Raw genomic sequence first — 15,246 nt, forward strand, 5'->3', positions numbered from 1 at the left:
AGCTCTAAATCAGCATAACAAAATGATTTCTGAAGGATCATGTGACACTGAAGACGAGTCATGGCTGCTGAAAATTCAGCTTTACATCACAGGAATACATCACCTTTTAAAATATATTAGAATAGAAAAGGTATGTAAAAAATAATATTTCACAATACTACTGTTTTACTGTATTTTTAATCCAATAAATTCAGCCTTGCTGTGCAGAAGAGACTACCTTCGATTTGTTTTTCTTTTGACCGCCTGTATTTGTGTGTGTATTCAAGTCTGGTTGATCCATTTCAAAATCTGTGGGCGTTACCTCAAACTATTTTATGGTAGATTTTCTGATCATGTCATGTGATTTCTTTAGAGAAGAACCTAAAAGCCTAATAAAAAACAAACAAACAAACGGATGGCCAGTCCACCACAGACACACACATCCACACTGTCATTCACACAATTTGGTATCTCTAATTCCAGATACATATTTACCCACCTATTATCTTTTGGCATATACTGGTGAAAGCTGCAAACTTATATCCACAGAAATGTTGGAAATTGTGTGAAATGCAAATGTTTAAATCAATGCATGAAGAGAAAAATGGGTTCTGTAAATTTTCATCGAACCTCCCCTCCATCCAATCAGATATTGGCTCCGCCAATTCAGCAAGGTATGAACTGCCTCAGGTGGAACTGTAAGAGTTCTGATGACAAATGAAGCTTTAATCCTTGTACGCTTTCATGTTTATTGAAAAATAGAATGAAATAAAAAGAACTGGGCCCGTATTCATAAGAATCTTAATGCAAAGAGTCGCTCCTAGTGACAAAATTCTAAGAAAATTCTTAGAAATGTGGGCGTTTACTCTTAAAATTAAAGAAAAAATCCTAGTAAAGAACAAAGTTATTCAGAAAGTATCTTAACCCTTAAAGGAACACTCCGACTTTTTGGGACTTTAGCCTATTCACCTTATCCCCCAGAGTTAGATAAGTCCATACATACCTTTTTCATCTCCGTGCGTGCTATAAGTCTGTTTGACGCACCCACCGCTAGCCTAGCTTAGCACAAAGACTGGATGTAAATTGTTGCAGCTAGCATACCAATCCAAATAAGTGACAAAATAACGCAAACATTTTCCTATTTACATGTTGTGATTTGTATAGTCACAGAGTGTACAAAAAACAAAGTCACATGAGACACAGACATATTTTAACCGTATAAATACTGGGAACTATATTCTCTGAAGGCGAAGCACTGCTACTTGGGCGGAGTGATAACCGCAGCACGGTTAGTCGGAGTGTTCCTTTAAAGGGGTCATATAATGCCATTTTTGTACAAGCTAGTATGATTCTTTAGGGTCTAAATTAAAAGTTTGTAATATACTTTAATCAAACATTCTCATTAGTATTGTAAGAAAACACTTATTTTACTTGGTCAAAAACAGCTCTGTTTTCAGCACGCCTTTTCAGTGCATATGACTTTAATGATAATGAGCTTTGCTCACCCCGCCCCTCTGTTCTGTGCGTACACAGTGTGTAACACAATAACACAATAACCATAACGCGTTGTTCAGTATAAACGTGGGATTATGAATTATATTGAGAACATCATACATAGAAAACATGCCGTAATGTACCCTAAGGGCCATTACATAGTCAATGCGAGCAAGCAACGTGAGCGACGCGAGCTACACGCTCCTTTTCATAGTACGCAAGCGTCACGGGTGATGCGTGAAATGCAATACACCGATCACGCAACGGGGTAGTAGAGTCTAGAGTCGGGTCATGTGATATTCAGATCAAAATGGCAACTGAAGAGGAGTGTATATTGATGATTTTACATCGGCGGCAACAAAAAGGCAGCACAGAGATAGGCGGTGGTACTTTTCCTCTTCGCCCGCCATTGTATTCAAACCTTCTTCTTCTGTAAACATAATAATATACCTTTTTATGTACATTACTTGCAATGTCGCCCCCACCGACAACGCATAGTATTGCGTGCATCGGTGCGTCGCGTATCAAAAACTAGGATGACACATTTGGCAACGCATCGACGCATAAGGGCCGTTACATAGTCAACGCATCGGTACGCATACGCGTGCACAAGGCTTCACATCGCTACGCTTCGGCCGCCATTATGCGTCGATGCGTAGCCAAATGTGTCATCCTAGTTTTTGATACGCGACGCGCCGATGCACGCAATACTATGCGTTGTCAGTGGGGGCGACATTGCAAGTAATGTACATAAAAAGGTATATTATTATGTTTACAGAAGAAGAAGGTTTGAATACAATGGCGGGCGAAGAGGAAAAGTACCACCGCCTATCTCTGTGCTGCCTTTTTGTTGCCGCCGATGTAAAATCAGCAATATGCACTCCTCTTCAGTTGCCATTTTGATCTGAATATCACGTGACCCGACTCTAGACTCTACTACCCCCTGTTGCGCGATCGGTGTATTGCATTTCACGCATCGCCGGTGACGCTTGCGTCTGCTTGTGTACTATGAAAAGGAGCGTGTAGCTCGCGTCGCTCGCGTTGCTTGCTCGCGTTGACTATGTAACGGCCCTAATGGTGGCCGAAGCGTAGCGATGTGTAGCCTTGCGCACGTGTATGCGTACCGATGCGTTGACTATGTAAGGGCCCTAAGTGTAAACCTTAGACGCATTCATTGTGAAGCGTGCAGCTAGCGATTTGCAAAGATTAATATAAATATTAATATAAAGTTTAATAAAACGTTACACTCACTTCAGTTGTTCTGGAGGTTCAGCAGGAACACGAATAGCTGGTACTGATCCTTTTTTCATGAGCAGCTTCTTAGCAAAACCAGCTTTATACCCTCCTTTATAAAGCAGTCTGGTGAGAAATGATTCGCGCAAACATGAGAGCATTGACGTTGCTCGTGGGGAATATTCCCTTCGAAAACAAACTCAGCCACTGCGTCTTCAGCGGTTCGGATTTAGGAACATTAAAATGACTGCTGTGTTCGTTATTACACCCAAGAACAGAACACCACAATCGCTTAGACGCCATTCTGCTCATAGACAGTGCTCCAGCATATCAACAATGAGCGCGCCGGTCCGTGCGGGCTATGATTGACAGCTCGCTCACGAGCGAGGGCGGGTCTGTGTTGAAACTTTGCTGTCGGTTGCTGTCAATTAACAATCGTGGGAGGGGCTTCCGAGCGTGTGACGTCACAAGGTCGAACGGCTTGATTTGAGACAGGGGAAAACATATAACGAGATTAAAACAAAAACACTGGATGGATTTTGATCATTATATGATTGTTGTGTACAGGCACTGCCAACACACATTTCAGTACAATCAACTTGTGAAAGTGCATGTACCATTATATGACCCCTTTAAAAGAGGTCTTAAGATCAAATTGTTAGGAGTACGGACGAGGACTTTTAAGAGGCTTAAGAGTTTCTTTAGCAGAGGAGAAAATGGCAGAAAGACGAAATGTGATGCAGACAATGGATGACAGTGAGTTAATGAGACGCTATAGATTGACACCCGGCCCGAATGTTCCTTTAAGGATGGCCTTGTGTTCGTCCACTAACTGGGCTAACAGTAAACACTGTTCCTCTGTCCAGTTGGGCTTTCTCGTCCTTCTTGGTTTTGATTCCATGTTTGTTACATTAAAACCAACATTCAAACGACTTAAATAGACATGCCAGCACTCAGTGTAATTGGAAAGAGTGGAACAATTTTTATCATTGATCAAATACCTTATAGGAAATTAACAGCATGGTAAATAAAAAAAGGATTTATATACACATATATAATGTGTGTGTGTGTGAGAACGGTCAAATAGGAAAAATTACGCATGTAATTTCAAAGTGAAGGCTTAGAATAGACCCTATACTTAAAATCCCTCTTTTTTTCCTTCTTGGACAACCAACCAATCACAGTCTTCAAAAGATTGTGTCATACATAGCAACGGGGTCAGCCCCGCCTCCTCACTAAGATGAAAGTTTTTGTCTTTTCCTTACTCAGAGTTGCTCTCAGATCGGTCCCGAATCGCTCTTAAGCTATGACTCCTATAAAGTTTTTAAGCTAAATTAAAAGTTTTCTGAGAAGTTTTCTTTCTTTAACCCTTTGATGCGCAAGCTATGGATACCCCCTCTAATGCACAACATGGGTCTAAAAAGACCCGTATTCATTTCCTATGTTATTTCATGCATGGCTCTGCATTTTTTTGTTTCACCTTTTGAAATCACTTTATTTGAGCATTTTATATTTCATGATCTATAAATTTCATGATTTATGAATATTCAAAATATCTTGTTTTCAATTATCACAAATTCATATTTGAATATTTCCTAGGTTTTGTGTAAATACATCAAGTTTACACACATGGGTCTAAAATGACCCATCTATGCAAGAGTGATAAAACAAAAGAATAAAGAAAACTTTTTGTTAAAATAACCATTGTCACAGTTGTTTAGATCAACACATTTACTGTAGCACTTGAAATATGTTTATTGGCCACTTTGTCACACATAACACACAAATATAACCGATAACACTGAAATTGAACTGTAGTGTAGTGCAACTGTAGGGGGATCTCCCCGCCACCAATGTGCAGCATCCACCCGGATGATGCGACAGCAGCCATAGTGCACCAGAACGCCACCACACAACGGCTTATGTGACCGATAGCATTGATTTATGACCATAAATAAAAACTAATATGGAGGTACTGACCAGGTAAGGTTTCTGCCCAACAGCTCCAATATATACTTGTATATATAACTTTCTATTGCAACTTTTATTTTGTTGACCTAGCTAACATTAGATAAAATAAAATATGTTGACCGCAAGCTAGCTAATAGTATTGGACATGTTTCTCTTTTGCACTAGTAATGGATTTCAAGGTCAAGGTAACCTTAGCCTAAATGTTAAAATATTAGGCTATATCTAGATGTCTTTCACAAAATATCAAATATTTTCTGTGACAAAAAATGTATTAAATAAAACTTACATGCATGAAATATACAAAAACAGCCGTGTTGAATTGTGAAATGCACTGTAAGAAATGATTCTGTGGTCATGTAGATTTGAATTAATGTTTTTGGTTAAAATATATTCAATTTAATTGTGTTTTTGATTTTGAGGCAAATATTTAATTAAATTTCAAATATAAATGTTTGGAATAAAAACCACCCATTGTAGTTAAATAAAACTTAAGCATTTTATTTATTTAATCCCAAATGGAGAGAATATTGAGTGAATTCAAATTAATGTAATCAGGCCAATTTTAATTGAAAAGCACTTCCTGTCAAAGTGCACTTCCTGTCACAGTGCGCCTTTTTTAAATGCAGCAGGCTAGACATTTGAAGAGAGTAAGCTGCCTACAGACCGTGAATGTTCGTCTTCTTCCACATTGTTCATCTTGCAACTGGTTTACTAAGGTAAGAAAACTTCTTTTGTTATCACTGGGCTAGTAAAAAGAACGCATGTGGTGGTATATGTGGTGTGTTCACACCAAATACGCGTCTATCGCGTCTAGTTAGACGCTTGAACATTCCCTCGAGTTAAAATGTTTTAACTTGCGCGGAAGACGTTCGCGGCAAACGCGTCGCCCAATTCGCGACGCCCGGTGCGAATGATGCGTCTATTCGCGTCTTTGCATTGACTTTGTATGTAATTTACTCGCGCAAATAATTAAATTCGCGTTTGGTGTGTGAACACCGGGGTTGTTATAGCGAACGTTACAACCCCGACAGGCTGAGGGGTCTTGAATCAGCCTGAAGGGGTTGTATTCGCTATAGCAACCGCCTCGCTCTATATTATCCCGCTTATTACATGGCTACCTACCAAATCAATAATTTGACAAAATATTGATTTAAAAATGAGTTTATTGATTTAAAAACGATTGTATTGCTTCCGCTAAAAAAAATAGTCCGTTCCATGATCTCTACGGTTAGAATCCATGGCAACGCTCTGTTTTTCATGGCAGTGTGTTATACTTAGCAGCGGTCTGTTATCAAGAAATAACAGACCGCATTCTACATTAGAATTCAACCAAGCCATGTAATACAATATAAAACGAGATGTCTGACGAAGCTTTATACATTAAGTAAAGCAGGCATGTAAAGTACGATCAAAATTGATAGGTGTCGTGTTTTCATTTCTAAATTACAGAAACATTCAGTGATTTAAAAAATATATAGCCTATATTATTAGCTTTTTTTGTGTGTGTGATTGACATCAGTTGTTGCATTCCTCCCCAGGACTCGGTGCACTCTTCGGTTGAGAGGACCAGAGAGGTTGTTCTTCTGTGTCTTATAGAATACCTTGGAGAACAAGGGGGACATCTTATCAAAGAATTCAACGTAGGTGAACTTAATTTGCATTACCTTAATTCAAGGACCATATTTCCTTAATTCCTCAAGTAGGTGCTTGATTTAGATATGTGACCTTTGTTTTTTGTAGTATCTTTTTTTAAAAGCTTCAGTGCTCCTTGTTATATATTCTCTAAATCTCTGAACTCAACTAGAGGGATGAAGATACTGTACATAGAGAGGGATATAATAGTAGAACAGCATAAATCACTTATTATAATGGAAGAACATTTGTAGACTACAAAAACATCAAAATAGAGAAGAACACAACAAACAGTTTGAGACCAAGGCCTGCAAGAAAATAAAATCTAATAAAATAGATTTATAAGCTATAAAAACGATAATGAATGTATTTTCTAGTAATGCGATATGCTTGCAATATACTTCTTACAGTTTTATACTAAGACACTAACAATTTCATGTTGCAGGACACTGAGAACTTGGAGGAACTTGAACAGGTCATAATGGCCATTACTGTGACCCCAAAGCCTGGAGCTTCTTCAAGCAACAACCCAAAGAACATTGGAATCGTCATAGTCCTGTTGAAGTCATCACAGGACTTGGAAATATTGCAAGAGCTTGGCTTGACCTACGCGCTGAATCTTGATTATCCCAGACAGCTGAAGTACACCTTTGAGGTATTCCAAAAACTTCTTGGAACTGGATGCTTCAAAGCGGTCAAAGTCCAGTGCCTCAAGAGCAAACTTCAGGCTTGAAATGAGACTGTTTTGCAGTGCAGACTTTTGTGCTACACAATGTCCATCTTCTATAGAGCTTGAGAATTGCACATTTGAAAGTGCTATGTTTGTAAGTTAGCACTGATTTCCCATGAATGACATGACATTTCAATTGTTGGAATTTCAAAGTACAAATGTATTTTACTCTGTACAAATTGCACTTTTATGATTTATGTTTTGGCACATGCCGTTATGAAGTATTTTTCTTTAAAGGATAATTTCGGTATTTAGCTTTGAGTCTATTTTCTAGTGTGTTTTGGATGAACTAGAGTGGTGGACACAGAAATTTTGACGATGGGTCTTGTCTCGACTTTTTGACTCTTTTAGAATCGCCTCTGAGCGCTTCAGAGTGGCTGTCTACGGGCATGCTCAAACATGTCCTTAAAACAACCCTTAACGTTTGTTTTCAAAACTGTGACACTCACCGAGTGGTTAGTGGTGTTCGTTGATGATTTAAAAACAAATATATCGGCGCAATGTATGATTTCAATCCGTGTTATTTGCTATAGTGGAACTATTTTTTCAGATACCTCACAACCGCGTATAAACTTCCGCTCGATACAAAATGCCAAATAAAACACGACAGAAACTGTATTTCGCTACGCTACTTGTTTTGGATCATTAACAAACACCACTGACCACTAGGTGAGTTGCACAGTTTTGGAAACGAACGTTAAGGGTTGTTTTAAGGACATGCCCATAGACAGCCACTCTGAAGCGGTCAGAGGCGATTCTAAAAGAGTCAAAAAGTCGAGACAGGACCCATCGTCAACATGCCTGTGTCCACCACTCTAGTTCATCCAAAACACACTAGAAAATAGACTCAGTGCTGAATACTGGAATTATCCTTTAAGATCTTTATTGACCCAATTTAGTGGCTAAGTGAGGTGAAAAAGCTTGGAAACAGGTTTATGGACACATGTATGGCATTTATTTTTGTTTTTACAAAATAGTTTGAAGTCAGCATTCTGTCCTTTTCAAATGTCTGGTATGAAATGCAAGATTCAACTTCTGGCTTGAAATGAGACTGTGGGTTGCAGTGTACAATGATGTGCTACAATGTGTTGAAAGCACAAAAGTGAATTGTTAATAAAATTCTTATTTGAGTATTTAAGTTCTGTACTTTCTGGGCCATATTATTCCGAAGAAAGGAATATTTATATTTAATCAATTGCATTGATTAAATTCAAATCAATGTGCAGATTAATCTAGATTATTATTACTCAATTATGTATCATTGATATGTAAAATTAAATTATTTTTTATTAGTACTATTTACACATTAGGGAGTTTATCTTTTTCAAATCAACTCAATATTTGTGTTTAGGTTATAATTAATTCTGTACCGTTTTCTATTTGAATCTACTCATATTAAATGGATAACTATTAAGGGTCTCGTTTAATTAATATTTACTCAATACCAAACCTTGTGAAAATTAATTAATAATATTGCTTGTAATCTGTTGCCTCATTTTTATTGAGTAGATATAGTGTATCTTTTCTTACAGTGTGTGTGGCAGGTGAATAGTTTTCTGCAGTAAATATATTTATACTATTTATAAATATCAAAGGTTCCTATATAGGTCATTTTTTTACCCATGTGTGTGAAATTGATGTAGAAATACAAAAACAGTGTTTGTTTATAAAGTAAGAAAGGAAAAATAAAAATAATGATTTGTGGAAATCAAAAACAAGATATTTAATGAATACCTGGATTAATAAATGATAAAATACATTTCTTTCAAATATTCAGCAAAGAAACATGAATACGGGTCTTTTTAGACCCATGTTGCGCATTAGAAGGGTAGTGACACAAAAACGATTTTTATTGCAAAAGTAAGAAAGGAAAAATTTAAATAAGGATTTGTAATGATCTAAAACAAGTTAATTGAGGAATACCTGGAATACTGAATGTTGAAATTAATTTCTTGCAAAGATATAGAAAATGAAAACTCAGTCGGGTCTATTTAGACCCATGTTGTGCATCAAAGGGTTAATAAATAATTCTCTAACATTCATGGTGGCGTGGTCCTTGCTCGTGAACGAGCATTTGCTGCGTGACAGTGAGTAGATGGAAGTAAATGGGGCCAATCCGTAAGCCTTATACTAGGCCTAATCAGTTTCAAAAGTATAGCCACATGACATAATGTGCTTGTTATGATTTTAGTGTTAAAAAATGACTCACTAGGCTTTTCTGTGTAAAGTTATCCAATTTTACAACTCTTTGCTACTGTTTAATCTGTAGAAATATTGTGAATTCATTGACAGGCTGTTAATAGTATTATAATTGATCCGTTTGTTTGATTGTTCTAGTTCAGGGTTTCCCAAATCGGGGTTCATGAGGGAACTGCATGTGGATTTGATGAAAAGCTAAATAAATGGAATGAATCAATCCACATAATCCTCTAGTCTAGCTCATCCCCACTAGACGTCCAGTGAGGAGGAGCGAATGCAATTTGGGCCTAATGGATGGAGTTAGAATATCCAACCACACCCTAACCCAGTGTTTCCCAACCCTGTTCCTGGCGGCACACCAACACTGCACGTCTTCTTTGTCTCCCTAATCAAACACACCTGATTCAACTCGTCAGCTCATTAACCCATGTGATTATGAGCTGATGAGTTGAATCAGGTGTGTTTGATTAGGGAGACAAAGAAGACGTGCAGTGTTGGTGTGCCGCCAGGAACAGGGTTGGGAAACACTGCCCTAACCACACAACTCTATCCCTCCACCCCATTAGACGTCCAGAGAGGAGGAGCTGGATGTCTTTTGACTCTGCAGTGAGTATCACGACACTTTGTACTCGGACGTGAGAGCGCCTGGGAATACCAGGTGATATAAGCTTTTGCTTAATCTTCACTACTCAGCTAATACACTTCATTGCACGGCTCTGACAGTTTCTCCTTTATCCTTTCAAATTCAATTCTTTTGGTGTGGCAAAGGACAGCTCAGTCTCGTCTTCTTCATTTCCCCTCCAGAGGGCGATCGACAAGCTTTTTTCTCTCTCAGTCTACACCTCTGCGCTTGTTCTTTTATAACCACTCCTCGTCAGCTTGAATTAAAACAGAGGTTCCCAAACTTTTTTTGTCAGCTAAACCCTAATATTTAAATAATTCAACACACATTCGCATGTTCATGGTTTTCTGATGTTGGTAACGGTCACATGAGGACATGCAAGTTAACAGATGACACAATATTGAATTTTTTTTATTGGTTTTATTTTAATATTTATATATAGGACTGGGAGTATAGGGCCTATTAATATATTATTGTTTTAAGTCTAATTATAAAAATGAAGATATAAATATATAATTGTTGTAAATTACAACTGTCCCGTAAAAAAAAAGAATATAATGATAGATCCAATTATCGGGCTAATAATTATTTGATTTTACGCTGCAAGTTACAATTCTAATATTTATGTAAGTTCTTTACTTTCAAACTTTATAGAAAACAGAACAAAACTGTTTCTTTTTTACGTGAACTGACAACCGAGTCAATTACTTGTAGCTTTTTAAAATAAGCTCAGACTCTGGGTTTTTCTCCTGATTGTGGCAAAAAAAATAAACTAAGCCTCAGCAACAAAATTAAAACAGCCTGGAAATATAATGCATATTTTATAAACTGAAAATGTTCTTAAACTTTTCTCCTGATTAAGTAGTCAAATGACCAGCTGGTGTCACTGCCGCTTGCATTGGCCACTCAGTCCAGCCAGCCGATATTGAGCTCACATCCCCTATCACTCACACTACAAGGATTTGCATTCATTTATTGTTGTGCATCTTTTTATATGACTCCATTCTTTTACATGATCTGTGTTTTATTAAGTTTTATCTCAAATAAAGTGGTCAAATGACTGTGATCCCGACTTTTGAGATGAACAACATCTTGAGACTACACTGGATGTCTCCAAGCGACCGCTGCAAATCCATGGCCACGTACACACTGCAGCTAAATTTGGTTTTCAATCTCAGGAGGATAAAACTCCATTATTCATGACACTATTGTTCTGGGAAAAATCCAATCCCTGTTTATTTGGTAAATCCTTTCTGGTAGTTTGGCAGGAATTACCTCATCTGTCCCAATACTTTAAAACGTCATAGAATTAGACCACTTTTTGTCTCTCTGACCACATAACAAGCAAATGAGTAAATATCAGAATTTTTTATTGAACAATTCAATCTTAATGATGACAAATGGAAAGGGGCAAATTCTATTTCAGTACAAACAAAGAAGGGGTTGCAGGACAGGAAACACAGCAGTAGTCGTTTTCTCTAGTCCATTCTGGCCTTCAGGGTGCGTGTGGTTATCTTATCCTTCTCGCTGTGAAATAACCACAAACACCAATTAACTCACTGAACTCAACTAGAAGTGTAAAAACAAAAACACTTAATAGTCTGAATCTGTACCCATGCATTACTACACTTCAAGAAATCAAACTAAATTACTTACACCAGGGGTCAAACCTTTGGCATAACTAAGATTTTTAATGTTAATAAATAAGTCTCTTATACTTATTAAAAAAGATTTTCTATTTGAATATTTTTTTTAAAGTAATTTATTGTGATGGCAAAGCTGAATTTTCAGCAAGCATTACTCCAGTCTTCAGTCACATGATCCTTCAGAAATCATTCTAATATGCTGATTTAGAGCTCAATTATTAATAATGTTTCTTGTTATTATTATCAATGTTGAAAACATTGATTTGCTCCTTAATATCTTTTGTGAAAACTGATCATTTTTTTCAGAATTCTTTGATGAATAGAAAGTTAAAAAGAACAGCATTTATTTGAAATACATATCTTTCATAACATTATAAATGTATTTACTGTCACTTGAATCAATTTAATTGTCCTGGTTGAATAAAAATATACATTTTTATTTTAAATCCATTTTTAACAACAACAAAAAAAGGAAGAAAAAAGATTACTTTCCCTAAACTTTTAAATGGTAGCATCATGGTTTCCATCAAAATATAAAGCAACAAACTGTTTTTAACATGGTCAATAATAAGAAATGTTACTTGAGCAGCAAATCAGAATATTAGAATGATATCTGAAGGATCATGTGACACTGAAGACTGGAGTAATGATCCTGAAAATTCAGCTTTGCCATCACAGTAATAAATAAATGTTTTAAATATATTAAAGTAGAAAACAGTTGTTTTAAACTGTAATAATATTTTACAATATTACTATTTTTTATCAAATAAATGCAGCCTTGGTGAGCAGAAGAGACTTCTTTCAAAAACATAACAAATCTTAAATATTCCAAACTTTTGACCCCCAGTGTATACAGTGAATAAAATAATTTAATAATTTAGTCTTATTGTTTTAAGTTCAGTAAAAATATGACAATCTTCTTTACACACAATGCGTTTTGTGCAGTTTAAAGTCAGTTGATTAAAAGATACACTTACATGACATGAACAACGACTCCCATTCCAGACACTGCGTCTCTGTCAACAGCGTTCAGCATGGCCTGTGAGATGGTCTCAAACAAATCGTCTGGTTTCTAGAGAACACAATCAACAGCATCGTCCATGAGACTACCAGGTCTAGATCATAAACCAGCCTTCATGTCCAATACAGTGATGCACACAGGTTCTATTCCACCTACCATGTCAGGTTCCCATAGCGACTCGCACATGCCGTACATCTGCTCTGAGCAAGTACCGCTCACAACAAAGTCTTCTGTTACCATTGGGCATCCAATAAGATCAAGGGAGCAGATGAAGGGTTCGAAGGTCTTTGGGTCTAGACCAGCAATCACAGGCTCAATATAGTACGGCCCAAACCTGAGAAAGGGACATGAAAGGATGGGATTATGTACACAGTGTGCATGGGAATGTTATTTCAGAGAAAGACAAAGGTGTTAAACATTACATATCAGGGAAGTGTGTCCTGTTCCCTGTGCCTGGAGCACACCAACAGCACACATTTTCCAACTCTTCCTAATCAAAACACACCTGATTCAACCCATCAGCTCCTTAGTAGAAATGAAATGGATAGATCAGACAAAATGTGTACTGTTGGTGTGCATCCGGAAACACTGGAAGGACACAGCTGTCTTTCCTGTCTCCCTGTAACACTGTCTTAGCGTCTTAGATTACGGACGTTGCAGTTTATTGCTCTGACCACATCTGCAGCATGTTCACACAGGTGGACACATTTCTTCTGGTGTTTTTCAGAGTCAGTAGAAAGGACTCTTTAGTGTCTTAAGCTTTTGTAATTGTGATCTTTAATTGTCTATTATCACCTGTAAACTGTTAGTGTCTTATGGACCGTTCCACAGGTGCATGTGCAATAATTGTTTATGGCTCACTGAACAAGTCCGAAAAATACAGTTTAAACCCTTTCCATTATTAAAGATCTGAAAAGCTTATTTGGATTTCACAAAATTATCTTTATCTTTATCAGTATCCTAATAAAGGGATTTTTGAGGACAATGAGCAAGATTTCCTGAGACACTAATAATTCATTAATACGGCCAGTTTTCTTGTACAAAATTATATATTTTAAGTTAAATGTACAGTGTAAGACATGTAAAAAAAAGACAAGAGGCTAACAATGTCAAGATCAATATTTGTGTAGCCTGTCCGGCGATCCGTTCCAGGAGCGGTACGTATACAGCAGTGCAGAGATCGCTTACGCTCCGAGTCTATTTTTGCTGTGCTGCACGCACTCAATTAAAGTGACAGTACATAGTTCGTGGTCAAAATGAACACAGATTGACATGACAATGAATTTCATCATAAATGCATTTAATTAAATTAAATGTAGTAATCTCACCATAAATGCATTTAATTAAATACTACTATTTTTTCACAGTCATCTTTTTACTTTAACATTTAACAGTTGCTAGCAAGAAAATAAGTGTGTTATTTACCTCCTCTCATACAGAAGATTGGACACCATGCTCATGAAGGTCTTTGGCTTGATCTGACGACCTTCCTTCAGCTCATACAAGTTCAAGCGGAACTTCAGCCTTTGAGATCTAAAATAAAAGGGAAAGGTAAAAGCCAAAAAGTATTAAAGGTCAAATGACAAGTGTTGTTTAAAATCATAAGATTATAATGCATCTAAAATTGTATTCTTACACTGTCTGTACATCTGTGGCAAGACCTGCCAGTCCGATGTAGAGTCGATCTCCCATGGGGAATAACTTCTGGAAGTCGGTGGTAACCAGCTGTGCCTGGATGCCAAACCTCCGGTCTGATGCTATTGCCACACATTCCTTTCCCCGCATCGCCATGACAGCACCTCCATTATATGACATAATAGACTATAGGCAGAAGACAGTAAGACTACTATGGTAAGATTATTAAAAACTGCAATTTATATACACTCATATACTTTTTTCAAACAGTTATTATATAGAATTAAATACTAAAACGTAGTTCTGATCAAATAATATTGTACCACTAGGAACACAGCAATTGTTATCCAACTGCACATCTGAAATGTTTATAAATGATCATATTTGAAAAAAAAAAAAGTTCAAATACTGAATTTCCCCTTCCCCTTCCCCACAAATATAAAAGTTATGATATATAGCACGTCTATGCATGATTAATCCACCATCCATATTTGGCACAGGCAGCAAAGTGCAACTGTTAAGTTAGTTTCGTTTTAAACATGACTAGGGAATAATAATAATAATTCAGCATAATAGCACTCACTCGATATAACTAAAGCTTATTGTGCGTGTGGAATGCTCATATATATATATACAAAAATACTATATAGTTTGCAGGTTAGGATACATTATTTTATAACAACTTCCAGTAAAGATGAGAAGGCAAATGAGCTACAGTGCTAATAAATCCGATCGCATTCAGCAAACGCAATTATTTCTTCAAACGTGTTCACTTACCATGATGACAAATGTAAAGGAAGCACTAATACGAAGAACTATTTGAAATATTTGATTTTGTTATGCTGAAAATATAGTTGCAGAACGGGTAACACACGGTGACTACACACTTTCTTTCAAGCGCTGCTAACGTTAGTTGTTCCTACTCGCGTCACTTCCTACAGTCGTAACCACTACAGCGCCCCTGCTGGAGAAAATCCTCAGCTGATGTCTCATTAAACCACTTTTCTCCTTACTTTGACATTAAACGCATAAATAATTAAAATCGTTTTCGAATCGTGCCCAAGTAACATATTATATAGTTTTT

General features: G+C 36.9%; 1 protein-coding gene across 1 annotated transcript; it reads right to left on the bottom strand.

Moving 5' to 3' along the window:
* Positions 1 to 11,213: 11,213 nt before the first annotated feature.
* psmb3 (proteasome 20S subunit beta 3) lies at positions 11,214 to 15,098 on the bottom strand. Its single transcript, XM_056233615.1, has 6 exons — positions 14,940 to 15,098; positions 14,164 to 14,348; positions 13,953 to 14,060; positions 12,684 to 12,861; positions 12,484 to 12,578; positions 11,214 to 11,387 (listed from the first exon to the last, which is right to left on the bottom strand). The coding sequence occupies exons 1-6, from the start codon at positions 14,940 to 14,942 to the stop codon at positions 11,339 to 11,341; spliced, it is 618 nt and encodes a 205-aa protein (XP_056089590.1). The 5' UTR covers positions 14,943 to 15,098; the 3' UTR covers positions 11,214 to 11,338.
* Between the last annotated feature and the right edge of the window lie 148 nt (positions 15,099 to 15,246).

Source organism: Rhinichthys klamathensis, unplaced genomic scaffold, assembly GCF_029890125.1.
Source record: "Rhinichthys klamathensis goyatoka isolate OS25496 unplaced genomic scaffold, OSU_Roscu_1.1 h1tg000372l_1, whole genome shotgun sequence".
Taxonomy (NCBI): domain Eukaryota; kingdom Metazoa; phylum Chordata; class Actinopteri; order Cypriniformes; family Leuciscidae; genus Rhinichthys; species Rhinichthys klamathensis.

Excerpts from the sequence above, each read along its gene's own strand:
- psmb3 (XM_056233615.1), bottom strand. Across the intron at positions 12,862-13,952 it reads AATCTTCTGTATGAGAGGAG|GTTTGGGCCGTACTATATTG; the intron begins GTAAATAACACA and ends TCCCTTTCTCAG. Across the intron at positions 11,388-12,483 it reads GGAGTCGTTGTTCATGTCAT|CGAGAAGGATAAGATAACCA; the intron begins GTAAGTGTATCT and ends GTTATTTCACAG.